General features: G+C 48.6%; 1 protein-coding gene across 1 annotated transcript in view; it reads left to right on the plus strand.

Annotated features, from left to right (window-relative positions):
* CDH23 (cadherin related 23) overlaps nucleotides 1-7,283 on the plus strand; it is a 257,145-nt gene extending 249,862 nt beyond the window's left edge. The window contains exons 70-72 of the mRNA XM_078859961.1: nucleotides 3,513-3,641; nucleotides 4,665-4,775; nucleotides 6,167-7,283. Of these exons, the coding sequence (XP_078716087.1) occupies nucleotides 3,513-3,641; nucleotides 4,665-4,775; nucleotides 6,167-6,706 (780 nt within the window). The 3' untranslated portion in view covers nucleotides 6,707-7,283. The remainder of the gene's footprint in view (nucleotides 1-3,512; nucleotides 3,642-4,664; nucleotides 4,776-6,166) is intronic.
* Nucleotides 7,284-14,826: the final 7,543 nt, after the last annotated feature.

A 14,826-nucleotide genomic window follows, 5' to 3' on the forward strand; every position in this document is an offset into this window, starting at 1 on the left:
CTGTACTTCTGCATTGGTTTCTTCTTGATTCTACGGTTTCCTCCCATGGTAAACAAAAAATTATGCAATGTAACTGTTGGCCAAAACATCCCACTGGTGAAAATTTACCTGCAAGTTTAATATGTAGGTTTTCGTGACCGATATTATCCATAATAGAGGTTTTTTTGGGTTAGATCTCGTTAATATAAATGTGTCGTTAAACCCGCTATCATACTCAAATTGTAAATATTGTGGATTTACTCTCCAACACACCAGTGTGCTGAACTAGTAACTAATTTGCATGTTTTGTTTACATCACAAACCTTACTAATTGGCTGTGTTGCGTGGTGGTGGATTTAACTAAACATTTATATTTAACCCAAAAAAATCTTTATTATGGATTTGCATGCAAATTAATAAATTGGCTGAAACATGCAGCAACATCGCCGTCCCTACTGAAAAACACTTGGCAGGACCCTCCTGACAAATTCTTGAGACTCGGTGAGGCTTTCCTGGGCAAACAAGCATCAATAAATAATAAACCAGCAACACAAACTATTATTTATAATTGGTACATATCCATAAATGTTTATATAGCTCCTATGTTTCCCTGCCTTGAGTATTCATGTTACCAAGAGCACAAGTTGTTGTTCATGATATATTAGCAAGAGGCTTGTTTTATTTTGTTTGCTTCATTTCACATCCGAAATGCATTAACTTTATAACAGCCGAATCACGCCTCAAGTTTTACTGTGAGTCTAAGCTTTGCGACGCAAGACTGTGGGTCTCTCTGCGAGCCTACGTGCGACGGCAGTAAAGTACAATCCACCACTCTCATCACCACTTGGCCCATTGCCACACTTGTGATGATTGCAATGGTGTCAGGCACAGTAACTTTGGTAAACCACATCGAAACTAACGAGCAAATCACCTGGAGATAGTGAGATGTCCTTAATTAACGATACCGAGTGAGCTTAGTTAAGTACAGCTGAAGTGGTCTTACCAGTGAATGGTTGTATGGTCTCAGACAGATTTCTCTAAGACGAAGGTACTTTGCAAACCCACTGGCTATCAACAAAGATTCGTTCATGAAGCCATCCATATATATAGACACAGACACAATTTCAACCGAGAAGATGGGTACAAACTGAGCAATCATTGGAAGGACGTTATTAACCAGTTTGAGTCATAACTGGCTGTGATTCTAGATTTGAAGCTTTCGTGACTGCAAGGATTTTATATTCTTAGGTTTTTTTTTTCGGTAAAGTCACGTAGGTAAAAAATTAAAATTAATAAAAGTAAAATAAAATAAAAATCACGACGTTTCGGAGGCAACACAAGCTTCCGTCTTCAGGTGGAACCGTCACAGCCACGACAGCTGTATCAAGTAAATGAGAGATTACAAGAGCTACCACTCCGTATATATAATGGTTGAAGAGGGGAAGGGCCAAGTACGGCACACTTTTTATTAATATGGTAAGGTGAGGCTTAAGACTAAGAATAGACTGCATAACAAAAGACTGAGCCTTTGTTATGGAGGGGTACGGTTTGTGACTACGCCTAGCCTACATAACAAAAGTGTGAAAAAAGAAAAAACTAAACCTGGTAAAACAAAACTGGCTGTCTATCAATAACCTGTAATAGTTGTCTGTCCAATAAGATGGTCCAAATAAGTGTAGTTAAATCTTTTTTGCATGGTTAATCACATCTTTCCAATGATTACTCAGTTTGTAACCATCATCACGGTTAAAATTATGTCTGTGTTTGTATATTTGTATGGCTTCGTGTACAAACATTTGATGGTAGCCAGGAGGTTTGCAGAGCACCTTGGTCTCGGAAAAGACAATTTCATGAGAGCCCACAGAGTTGTAGCAATGATCGGCAATGGCCGAAGAATCAGTTCTGCCGTGTTTCAGATCTGACTTGTGCTCGCGGACACGATCAGAAACATGACGTTTCGTTTCTCCAATGTAGCAGTTGTGGTGATTGCAGTTGTGGTGATTGCTACATTGGAGAAACGAAACGTCATGTTTCTGATCGTGTCCGCGAGCACAAGTCAGATCTGAAACACGGCAGAACTGATTCTTCGGCCGTTGCCGATCATTGCTACAACTCTGTGGGCTCTCATGAAATTGTCTTTTCTGAGACCAAGGTGCTCTGCAAACCTCCTGGTTACCATCAAAGGTTTGTACACGAAGCCATACAAATATACAAACACAGACATAATTTCAACCGTGATGATGGTTACAAACTGAGTAATCATTGGAAAGATGTGATTAACCATGCAAAAAAGATTTAACTACACTTATTTGGACCATCTTATTTGACAGACAACTATTACAGGTTATTGATAGACAGCCAGTTTTGTTTTACCAGGTTTAGTTTTTTCAATTTTCACACTTTTGTTATGTAGGCTAGGCGTAGTCACAAACCGTACCTCTCCATAACAAAGGCTCAGTCTTTTGTTATGCAGTCTATTCTTAGTCTTAAGCCTCACCTTACCATATTAATAAAAAGTGTGCCGTACTTGGCCCTTCCCCTCTTCAAGCATTATATATACGGAGTGGTAGCTCTTGTAATCTCTCATTTACTTGATACAGCTGTCGTGGCTGTGACGGTTCCACCTGAAGACGGAAGCTTGTGTTGCCTCCAAAACATCGTGATTTTTATTTTATTTTACTTTTATTAATTTTAATTTTTTACCTACGTGACCTTACCGAAAAAAAACGTAAGAAGACTGGCTGTGATGTTGCTATCCTACCACCTTCCGATATTAGTTATTTTCGGCTCTGAATTTTTATATTAACAGATTAAATTTCTCACACTAACACAGCCACCTCAAGCGCCATCCTCGAGGTCGCTGCTTGGCGATCTTCCATTACCATGCTAATCTGTTACATTAACATGCTAATCTCTCACATTACCATGCTAATCTTTTGCATTAGCATAGCCACCTTGGCGCGCTCGCAGTGGAGGATGCTCATCGATCTTACATTAATATGCTAATTTTTTACCTGGCAGCCCTTTGATTGGTGGAAAACCCATCACCGCCGCGGTCACTGCCCACCATTTACATTAACATTGGCTGCTGACATTTGGGCTACGCCGATTTGAAACCTTTATAAACAGTTGTCTTTAGAAGCTAACCCCCCTTTTCCTGATGACGACCGCTTGTGTTGCAATCGAAATGTCGTAGTTTTTTGTTCTTTTCTTTGAACCTATCTACGTGATTTTACTGAAAGACCCAAAGAATATGAATTCCTGCAGCCACGAAAGCTTTAAGTCAAGATTTGCAGGTGGGTACTTCGCAAAACTCACCGTTACGAATGCGTCCGTCGCTTTTCAAAAGTCATGCAAATTAAGAAAAAGAGGAAGCAACAAAGGAACTCATTCTATTTCGTCACATCGGGTGGTGGAGGGCCTTTATGGCACAAATTCGCTCAGATCATCACTTGGCCTAACTTAAACATATGTTATGAACCACGCTTGTCAGTTCATTAAGCCGTCCCCTTGACCCCCTTCCCCCCCACCAGGGCACATTTGGCCGAGATCCGCTGACAGGAGGCACCAAATCCGAGGACGACCGCTACCTGCGCGCTGCCATCCAGGAGTATGACAACATCGCACGGCTCGGCCAAATCATGCGCGACGGCCCCGTCAAGGTACGGCCGCCATGTGCTCCGACGCCGTGCCAAGTCAAGCCACGGCATGTCTCTGCCCGTTTGGAGAGAGGAATGCGCTCGCCAATAGCTGCCTCACCACATCGATTCCCTCTCACCAGATCCTCACCATAAAAACAGAGCAGTGTCCTTCCCCAAATGAGTGTCGAGGCAGTGCTCGTTTTATAGCCCTGAGGCAGAGGAATAACATCCACGTGCCGATGGCAGGGGCGAGTCTCTGAATAGAACAACCATCGCTGACTTCCCCATACAGTGGCATTCATGTTATTGACCCCAGAGGGATAATTTGCCAAGTTATCTCTCAACCTACCTATCACTCAACCGCTGAGCCACTAGACTGGACGACCGTTATAGCCAGGCAAGAGCCCATTGAGACCAGAATTATTTGTTAAAGAGAGACCTATGGTTAGAATGATGGGTGGAGGTGAGTGTGAATGGTGGGGAAGATGATGGCGATGAGGGGAGGGCAGGGGATTGTTACATTTTGGGTACAAACTGCTTGATGTGTGACTTTGTGACCAACTCCATTCCATGTTCTTCAGTATTGCACACGTACTCAAGCGTGGAAAATCAAAAACTCTCATCACACGTTATTAACACTGCCTTATGATGCAGTGATTAACTTGAATTAGATTTCGAGCCGCTGCTAACACGATTATTGAGTCATATCTGAACCAGGCCTGGGTCCCCGATTCAACACGTACTGACCAGTAGAGCGACGTATGGTCAAACAACTTCCATGGTGGATGCAGCACAAGGAGGCCTTTATCCAGCAGTGGATTAACAAACGGCTGTAAACTATTATATCATTCTTGGCATTACAAAAAAAATTTCCACAAACTTTGGCTGACGTTGCGGGCAATGGCCCTCGTCCAGAGGAGAGAGACAGAGGGAGGGGGTTGATGACGACCGTTGTGATTGCCGTTGTTCTTCACGCTTGCGCTCCACTGCCATCGCACTCGCTTCTGCTACTTCTGCCGCATCTGTGTTTGCGCTCCTCGCAAGGGCTCGCTGCTCAAGGTGGTGCTGGACGACTACCTGCGCCTCAAAAAGTTGTTTGCAGCGCGCGTGCTGCACAAGTCGCTTAGCATCGCCGAGAGCTCATCCACCACCGAGGTTCCATCCCACCCTCAACGCACGAACTCCCGCACCTCCCCCAACACCACCTCTCTACCCACGCACTCCCCCCCCACCCCCCTCTCCTACACCCTCTTCTGCACTCCCCCTCTCCCCCATCTCTCCCGCACTCCCCCCCTCTCCCATGTCTCCTGCACTCCCCCCCCCCCTCTGCCATCTCTCCCGCACTCCCCCCCTCTCCTATGTCTCCTGCACTCCCCCCCCCTCTGCCATCTCTCCCGCACTCCCCCACTCTCCCATGTCTCCCACACTCCCCCCCCTCTCCCATCTCTCCCGCACTCCTCCAGACTCTCGAACCTCCTCACCCATTCCACGTCACCCATTTCCAAACGTTCTGGTCTCCATTCCTGTGTGATGGCCACAGCGCGTGAGCTCGGTGTGCACTCAGCATGGCTGAAGCGCAACTAGGGCTTGACTGACGTTTGTACCTCGTACTGCCACATGATTCTACCCAGAACTGCGTGCGTGTGTGTCTGTATGTGGCTACCGAAATATACACAGCATGTGAAAACACCCCCCCATCACCGTGCTGCTGTCAAACCCCAATGGTTTCAAAGGTGTGGCATCCCTCCCACCGATATCTCGTCGGCGAAAGTGGCCCGTATCTGAAATTTAGTGAACAACACTGCTGTTCAGTAACACTGCTTGCGACCAATAATAGTGCCGAATATATGAATCGATCCCTGGGCCTCACTTGGGTCAACTTAGCTTCAAATCAGTACCTGGTGCGGTATGCAAACATTAGCACTGGGGAGACAAAAGCGGCCGGGCATGGTGCCGGCAACCCACCCTCTCCATGTGCCATGCTGGCCTTCATAGGGGCTCGCTAACAGCACTTTCCCCAACCGTCTGTTAAGACGACACGACGAAATCATTGCGTGTTTGTGTCGTGTGTTGTGGCGCATGGTGACACAGTGTTTCATGTGCTGCGCAACCAACACGGAAACCCGAGTTTAATTCCCAGCCACAGCGGAATAAACGATTTCCTGCTGCGGTGTGTAAACATCAACACTGGGTGTGGTGCTGGTCACACCACTCTCTCGTGCGCGGTGCCATCCACAATAGACAGTCACTAACAACACAATTCCTGCCTGTTAATTCTACATGGTTAATGTATTAGAGTGCCCAATCTGTTGTAATGCAGATGCTAAAGATTCACTTCACAGGAGACTTATTGCAACATTTAAAAATGACCCAAAATACGGCAATAGGGTTTAAAAACAAACCAAAAAACACGCGTCTCCCAATAGGCGCAGACAAGCATGGCGTGCTGACGCACCGTCCCGGCCACTCTCGTGAACTTGATGTGAAACGAGAGCCACGCCGCGACGCACCGTAACGCACCATCACCCCCACTCACGCCCCCGCAGCTCATACCAGCGGGATCCGATGACGCGGACGAGGCGGCGGGCAGCAGCGACCAGCAGCGGGATGGGCTGGCGGACCCCGAACAGGTGGTGGCCTCGCTGCGCCTACGCCACCACCCCCCCGTGGAGCTTCCCGGCGGAGGGGAGGGAGTGCGCGCCCTGCAGGGTAGCACGGGCACGCTGCTGACCTCCGACCCCGGCAGCCTCCACGAGGACGAGCGGCGAGCGGGCGCCGGGCGGGCGGCCGGGCACGACAGGTCGCGGTCGGGGTCGGCGTCGGGGCCCGGGTTGGCCGGGGCGGTCGCCGACGGCCTGGCGCGCAGCTCTGAGACGGTGCGCACGGACGAGGGCTACGGCGAGTCGGCCAAGTCGACGCCCGCTCACCGCTACAGACCATGCGACGGTCGGGGGGCGCACGCGGCCAAGGGGGCGCACACGGCCAAGGGCGTCGGCGGCTTGGAGAACTCGACCACGTGCACCATCCCCATCAACAAGAGCATCATCGCCGCCGGACAGGAGATCCTCGAGGTCACAGAACTCTGACCGGAGAAATGCAGAGCACGCAAGGGTCGTGTACAACAAACAGATGCTCGCTCACATTTTATACAGGTCTCCTCCGAACGATGCCGGTGATAATTGTGAACGTGCGCGTATGTCCATAAACGTAATTGATTACCCAGTGAGAGCCCATTGAGGCCAAAGTCACTTTTGCAGGAGTGGGAATGTGATTTATGGTGTGAGTGATTCCTGAGGTTAAATCTATGAAAATATACCCAGAGATCACGTGTGAAAGCATACGTCTAAGATGGCCCACTCTTGTGCGCCTTACTGAACCACACGGTGACGTCGTGGCCTTGTGGTCATGTAAAAACTGTTACGACTCAGTGAACGACTGCTCTAGCATAGGCATGGTCGGGGCCAAGTTAGCGAACAACACAAAGGACCAGAGCCATTGGCTTTCAGAAATGTTTGAAACCAGTGAAGTAGAACTGTTTACAACTGTAAAATCGTTTACTCGCTTGAAGGAAGATGCAACCCACCAAAAGCGCTGTCTCGTGTCGATCCGTATCCAGGCACAAGTTACAACTCTGTGAACGGAAATTAAGACTTTTAAATTGACTTACAAGCGTGATCAAGTGATGTCATTGGTGCATAGCGGCTGTAGCTATTAACTTGACGTCACTGCAGCGATGCGGCAGGAGCGCTACGGTGCGACCTGAAACTCTCATGAGAGCCGTTTGTCACGAGCGAAGCTCTCAAGGCTTACGCGGGACAAGCTGGCACGCACAGGCCTAGGGGCGTATTGGCACGAGAAGAGCAACTGGTGATGAGGGTTTGTCTTCCTTTGAAAATGTTTCAAAGGATCTTTGCAAGATTATATTAACTATTTTGACATCCCTCTTGAAGTTGATTAGGATAGCATTTGCTGATGGTTAATGTTTAATTAAAATATGCTGTCATGCAGTCATATACGTGCACTGCTATCTTTCAATATTGTACCAGTACTATGCTTAGATGTATGTATTTTAACCTTGTCTCACAAGTGCATATACATTCCATATGAAAAAGCCACACTTTTCCTATTCAAATATGTAGTCTCCATATTGGCATTGAACTAAACTATCTGTAGGATATTTAATTTGTCAACATTGAAATAATAACGTTGTTTTAATGAGACTTGTTTTTGAATATTGTGAAATAAATATTTACATATCATTTAAACCCACGGTTATTTTTGCTGTTCTTTCCACGGTTCAGTTCTGACGGTTGCAGTTTTGTTTTACTCCGTGTGAAGTGCGATGCGTGTGCGGCAGAGCCGTGTGGAACGTCGCAACACAAAGCGTTTGAGTCAAACATTCAGGGAACGTAGCCGTGTCTGTTTTGCATTTCTGTTTTACGAGGTCACGGATAATATCCACACAATTTTGAGGGGGGGGCGGGGGACATCCTGGCACTTATGACCTTCAGGTAAGGACCCATTGAGATTATTTTAAAAAATACCTGGACCATATAGTGCAGGGGTCTGCAACCTTCAGCTCCGGAGCCGCAATGTGGCTCTTTAAAGGACTGCAGTGCGACTCTTGAAATGATAAAAGGCTCTTCTTGTTATTTTGGTTGCTGTGCCCTGAACAGGGAAGTCCAGTTCACCATGAAAGTTCAGTTCACCATGGAAGTCCAGTTTACCATGGAAGTCCAGTTCACCGTGAAAGTCCAGTTCACCATGGAAGTCCAGGATACCACAAAAGCCTAGTTCACCATGGACGTCCAGTTTACCTCGGAAGTCCAGTTCACTGTGAAAGTCCAGTTTACCATGAAAGTCCAGTTCTCTATGGAAGTCCAGTTCACCGTGAAAGTCCAGTTCACCATGGAAGTCCAGTTAACCGTGAAAGCACAGTTTACCATGAAAGTCCAGTTCACCATAGAAGTCCAGTTTACCTTGGAAGTCCAATTTACCACGGGAGTCCAGTTCACCATGGAAATCCAATTCACCATGGAAATCCAGTTCACAATGGAAGTCCAGTTTACCTTAGAAGTCCAGTTTACCTTGGAAATCCAGTTCACCATGGACGTTCAGTTTACCATGAAAGTCCAGTTCACTATGGAAGTCCAGTTTACCACGGGAGTCCAGTTCACCATGGAAATCCAATTCACCATGGAAATTCAGTTTGCCATGGAAGTCCAGTTCAACATATAAGTCCAGTTTACCACGAAGATCAGTTGACCATGGAAGTTCAGTTTTCTCTGTAAATCGAGTTCACCATGGAAGTCTAGTTTACCACGGGCAGGGGTCGGCAGCTTTCGGCTCCGGAACGACATGCGGCTCATTAAGGACTGTTTCGTGACGTTATTCAGGACGACCGTCTCGTATTCACGTGAATTGTGGCTCTTTAAATATTGTGTTTTTTACCGAATTAAAAAAAATGGCTCTTCTTGTTTTTTTGGTTGCCGGACTTATCGTAATGTTCATATCGTAAAAAAAAAAACGGAACACAGCGAAACAGACCTCTGGCAAGTATGTCCACGTTTAGAATATAAGGGACTCAGTTGATTGTTTGTCATGGTTCAAACCAATTGTATCCACCCGGAGGGCTCAGCGGAAAAAGTTAAAATTCTCGCGGGAAGGTTGCGAATTCAAATCCTGGTTATGGGGTTCACTCAGCCCATACTCCTTACGAGGTCAATTAACAAAAAACAAGTAGCCACTGGAGAATTCAACAGTGGCTATCACTCGCGTGGCCGTAGGAATGTGGAATTTCCACCAGTGGCTCAGGACTGTAAACTCGGAGATTAGCGATTGCCTCGGTGCTGATCTGAACTGGACATCGCTGCGCTTGCGTCCGTCACAACCACGATCAATCAATCCGTGCGCTTGCCTCCCCCCCGTGGTGGCCACTCGAGAGAGAGGCGCGACCCCAGCCGCGTCGCTCATTCACAGAGCGCCCAGCAGGCGGCAGCGGAGCAGCGCCACCGCGGGGCCCGTCGCTGCCCACCGGAGGCGCGGGGCCACGCGGTGGCGCGTCCCCCCCCCCCCAACCCCGGCCGTCACTGCTCGCCAGAGCCCCCCCCCCGCAGCCTCCTACTTCTCAAGGCGGCCACTGCTTGCGGTGTCCAGTCTGGGGCTCGCTGCACACAAGGCGACGCGTGCAAAAATACGACCGGTGGTCATGGGCCTGCCCACGCTTCACCAACCCGCACTCACCAGCGCGGTGAAGTATGGTCGAGCATGTGTTTGGTCTGTTTCGTAAATATGAACTTTATAGCAGGATGAGAGCCCATTGAGACGCCATTATTGTTTTGTAATATTGGGTGTCAGGATGCAATTGGTCCACGTGGACCCGATCGCGGAGTCGAGGGGGCTCGTGAAGTAAATTGAAAGGGGACACATCCAAGAGCCTTGAGACATCCCCTGTCCCCTTTGCCCTTGATATCCCCCATACCCGATATCCAACTTCTGCTGTCCACCAATGCCGGCAGTGGTTCCGTGTGGCAGCATTTATTGCTTTCGTACCCGTGCACGTGGGCATCTTGCGTTGACTTCCTGAGACCCTCCAGGTTTGTCAGGGAGGGCGTGACGTTCGGGAGAGTTGTTTGGTGTTGTATACGCGAGTGGTAGGAAGCGGAGTGCCCAGAGAAACCCGCACGCTAAAAGAGGGGAACAAAAAAACACTGCACGAATAGATTCAATAATTCCATCAATATAAAGGCATCCTCTGGCCACCGCTATGCAGTCGGAAACTGTTTAAATATGACGCGTGTTTACCCAAGAACGTCCCACGGAGGATCCTGCCAAGATTTCACAGTCGGGGGTGATTTTGCTCTGTTTAGTCCCAATTTAAGTATTTTTCATTTAAGTGCATAGCATTGGGATGTCTTGGTCGATATCAGTTACATGGGGGAGGGACCTGGGGTAAACCCATGCAAAACGGGGGGAGAACATACACACTCCAGAAAAAGGTACCCGGAGTCGGGAATCGAACCCAGGGCCTCCTTGCTATGAGGCACTAGCGTTACCACTGCGTCACCACCCCGCTGCCCAGATGTGTTTTGTTTGACACCAGATTAATAGGAGGAATACTACAGAACTAGTGCATAATTTGACTTCTTCCGTCACGGAGTCATGAATATATTAAAGAGGGCTTATCATTTCACTCGACATGTTGCGGAACGCAACTCGGCTGCCTTGGTGTCAGCATTATCGGCGTATGGCACTGCCACGAGAATAGACTTGATGCAGCTAATCTGGCTGTGACGGTGTGTGTTGCCTCCGAAACGTCGTGAATTTTATTTTTATTTTTGTTTTATTTTACTTTCATTACTTTTAATGTTTTACCTACGTGACTTTACCGAAAAAACCTGAGAATATGAATCATTGCAGTCACGAAAGCTTCAAATCTAGAACGAGAATAGAAGTTTAATCTATCCATAATAATCCTATATCATTGTGATCTATATTCCCTAGTGCAGTCTTTCGGGGACATATCTGGTAACCCTACGCGTTATTCACGCACGTGGTCTGCCACGATCGTAGGATGACGTGAACACAATAAAGAGACTGACGTGGCGTAGCCAACAATTTTCTGAACAGTGTTCAGGACTGTTCTTGCTGAAATCAAACACTGTATACTAATTACCATTTATTATACTTTGCATGTTAGAGCAATGCATTATTTAATTCCATGGTGCGGGGGGTTTGACTATCAGTCCATCTCATAGCGTGGCGTCTTTATTCAAGATGTCCACGTTATTCCCACGTGCTAAACACTCTTTGATGAGCACATTTACCAGGGTCCTGTTTATCGATGCACAACCCTGCCAACCCGAGATTCTCTCGACTCAGGGAGGCTTCCGTGGGTATCTTAGCAGAGCACGTTGCTCGTGTTGCGTTTTCTCCCCCCACCCACCCCAACTGCCCCCCTAGTTCACATTCAGACCAGCGCGCAGTGATGGACGCGAGAAGGAAAGTGGACGCACCACGGGGGGCAGTGTTGGCTGTCGCGGGACGGGTGAGAGGTGGGTGGAGGGGTTGACGAGGTGGGGAGGGGGGGATGGGGGTGCAGACCGGGGACCCCATCCTGAGGCGTGGGACGGCTGAGCAAGCTGGCTGGCTGGCGGGCTCTCCGGCTGTGTCGATGTTGCCCGGCACCGGTTGCCGGGTGAGTTCGGAGTCTGCGCTCGGCAGCGAAGTCGCCAGCCCACGTCACTCCGCGCATTGAGAGGCCGCCCCGTGTCGAATGGGACACGGGACCTTGGCGGCGGGACGCCCTTTTTAATTAACTCGCTCGCACCACCTCCAACCTGTTGTCGGCCCAATCGATCGATTAAGCGACACGGGCCGTGCAGAATAGGGAACGGGGTGGGGGGGGCACGGAGGGGTGGCGCGGTGGGGGTGAACACCCCAGAAATAACAATATACTGTAATGAAAAGTGAATGAGGACGCCCGCCTTTGTCTCGCGTTTGCGATAGTTCAACCCCTACTCACACCGCACAGCGCTAACCCCGCCAGCTCCCCCAAGCGAAGGCTCCTCCATCCCACACCCCCCCGTCTCCTCCCCGTGCGGAGCCTTTGTCTCGCTGCTCCGTGGAGGGGGCCGCTGTATAAACCGTGGCTATAATTTCCCCGCGTGCTTTCCGTGCTCGGCGCACCCACCGTCTGCGGCGTCGTGGCTGCCTCCCGTATGTCTCGCTCGCGCGTGCGAGGCGACACGCGACTCCCAGCCCAATCCATTACGCGTGGCACAAAAGCCCTTGGCTTCGACTGCATCGTGTCGCCGCACAATGACTCGCACTCCCCGTGGCATGTACACACACAGACGCACAAGCCAGCGCGAGACCGACAACTTCTCCAGCTCAGAGAGGGCGAGTTGGGCTGTTGGAGCGAGCTTGGTTTATTTATTTGTTGATCACAACTCTGTGTGTGAAAATGTTTTCTGTGTTGACCAGTGCGCGTCAGTTCGCAACTTTGTCCGGGGAATTCTTTGTACAGGTCACGTCCAGTATCGGGTACGATAATATCGGAGTGTTATGGATATGTGTAACCTTGTAATCTAGTGGTACTGCCTTGTTCCGATAATCCCTACTCCAAGCCGGCCTAGCATCGAGTGAGAGATTAAGCCCCACGTTTGTGAGTGTATTTAATACTTCTTGTAATACCCGTCTGTAACGTGTACTGTTCCATGTAGCCTTACAATTGTAACATTTGGTTGTTCAATTAGGGTTTAAATGACGTATCGAATGCTTCGAAACAGACATTTAATAAATGATTTTACAATAAAATAAGGAGATGAATACTGACATTAAAGTGCTGCTCCTCCCATAATCGGCTACCATCAGCGCAGTTTAAGTGCTCATCTGCAACGGCAGATATCATCTATCCACTGCTGGATGAAGGCCTCCCAAAACGTCGCCACAATCCATCTCGCTCGCGCGCATGATCCGATCTCGTCGCTCCATCTCCGTGGAGGGTCATGGCTTTCCGGCGTGTTCGCTCCATTGGCTACCATTCCGTCATTAGTCTTGGCCATTGGCCAATCATCATCCAGGCGATGTATGACCCGATATTTTGTTCCCAATAATCAATATGGTAGACACATACATGCACGACGTCTCTAATTTGAGTGAGTTCTCTGATCCACGTGTTCTTTTCGCTCCCTCAGTGTGAATCGGAACATGAACCTCCCACTACTTTTTTGCACACATTTCAACTTGACTTCCGTGGTTTGTGTCAGTCGACGTGTTTCCGACCCGTGTATCATCGTGGCAGGTAATACGCACCCATCGAAAATGTTCCACTTGTAAGTTATTCTGTTGCTACATTACTCTCTCGCTTTTATTTACAATTGTATTTCCAACAAAAAAACCCTCCCGTCATATTCTCGCTCGACTGTGATGCAAAAAATGCTGATCCCGGTCCGCCGTCAGTGATTTCCCTCTCGATGTACACAACTCTGCTGCGTTCCACACTCGAGTCCCTCCAGCAACTGGTACCTTGTGCTCAGCAAACGTGCGGTGCGCCATCAATTGTGCTCATCTGTACGGTGACCCCTTATTACGTTTATTCCAAGATGAAAAGAATCACGTCAACTAGAGACACTGAATAGCTGCGCCTATCTTTACCCATGCGGCATAACACACGGCGCCAACACGTGCTTCGTGCCGGCGACTTGACTTTCGCAGCTCCACGAGTAGCGAGTTAATGATGATGGTGGTGGTACTGTAGATGTGTAAGTGTTCTGCACAAAACTCAGAACAATGTAGAACGTAAGGGCTGACCCTGCCCCGAAGCACCAAACAATCCTGATAATATGTTTCTCGACATTAGCCGACTCTACTGATGCTATCTGCCAATTGAGCTTTGTAACCCTTCTAGAACACCATTGGATGTGTGCATCGGTCACCCAACAGCGATCATCGCCTCCGTTGGCACAACACGCGTGAACCCTTTCGCGGCTCGTGGCTCGGCAAATCAAAGGCGGCGGCGCCGCTGCCGCTTCCTCCGCGCGGATCAATGCGTCTCCCCAGGGCCGCGCTGCGCGTCCGCCACAGTTTGCAGACGCTGCTGTTGCTGCGTCTTATGGATTTTCCCTCCCTAGCGGACAATGACTTCGACGCACGCGTTAGTAGTAAGAGCCACCGCGAGCGTCCATCATTGTATCTATCCCCAAAGATTTAAGAATTTTTAAAAACCCCATAAAACTCTGCATGGTAGCACAAGCAAGCGGTCTTTGATCAACAAACCCATCGCGGGTGTAGACCACGGGGCGCATGCGCACACGGCCTTCTGAGACGAGCTGCATCTCTGTGAGTGACATCACTTGTAGGGAAGGTCGGCACATCCTGAGATTCGTGGTGAGAGGGACGGTGTTTAATGGGCGCCAACTGATATTTGTTTCCGCATGCGTTTGGGCTCTCATATCATAATGTAGCGAGCGCGGAAAGTATGTTAACGTGATTGCGAAGATTTTAAAACAATGACATTGGTATTTGATGCGTGCCGCATATCATCTTATATTCATTTACATCCCTTTGTCATTCACTGTTTGATGAAAAACATTCGCACACTTGTTCTTACTATTTTTTATTGAGAGAACCAAATTAAGTCTACATTATAGACTGCCAGTACGCTCACTCAAGTTAATAACCAGGCTGCAGTCGACATTATATA

Source organism: Lampetra fluviatilis, chromosome 9 (genome assembly GCF_964198595.1).
Source record: "Lampetra fluviatilis chromosome 9, kcLamFluv1.1, whole genome shotgun sequence".
In the NCBI taxonomy this organism is placed as follows: Eukaryota; Metazoa; Chordata; class Hyperoartia; order Petromyzontiformes; family Petromyzontidae; genus Lampetra; species Lampetra fluviatilis.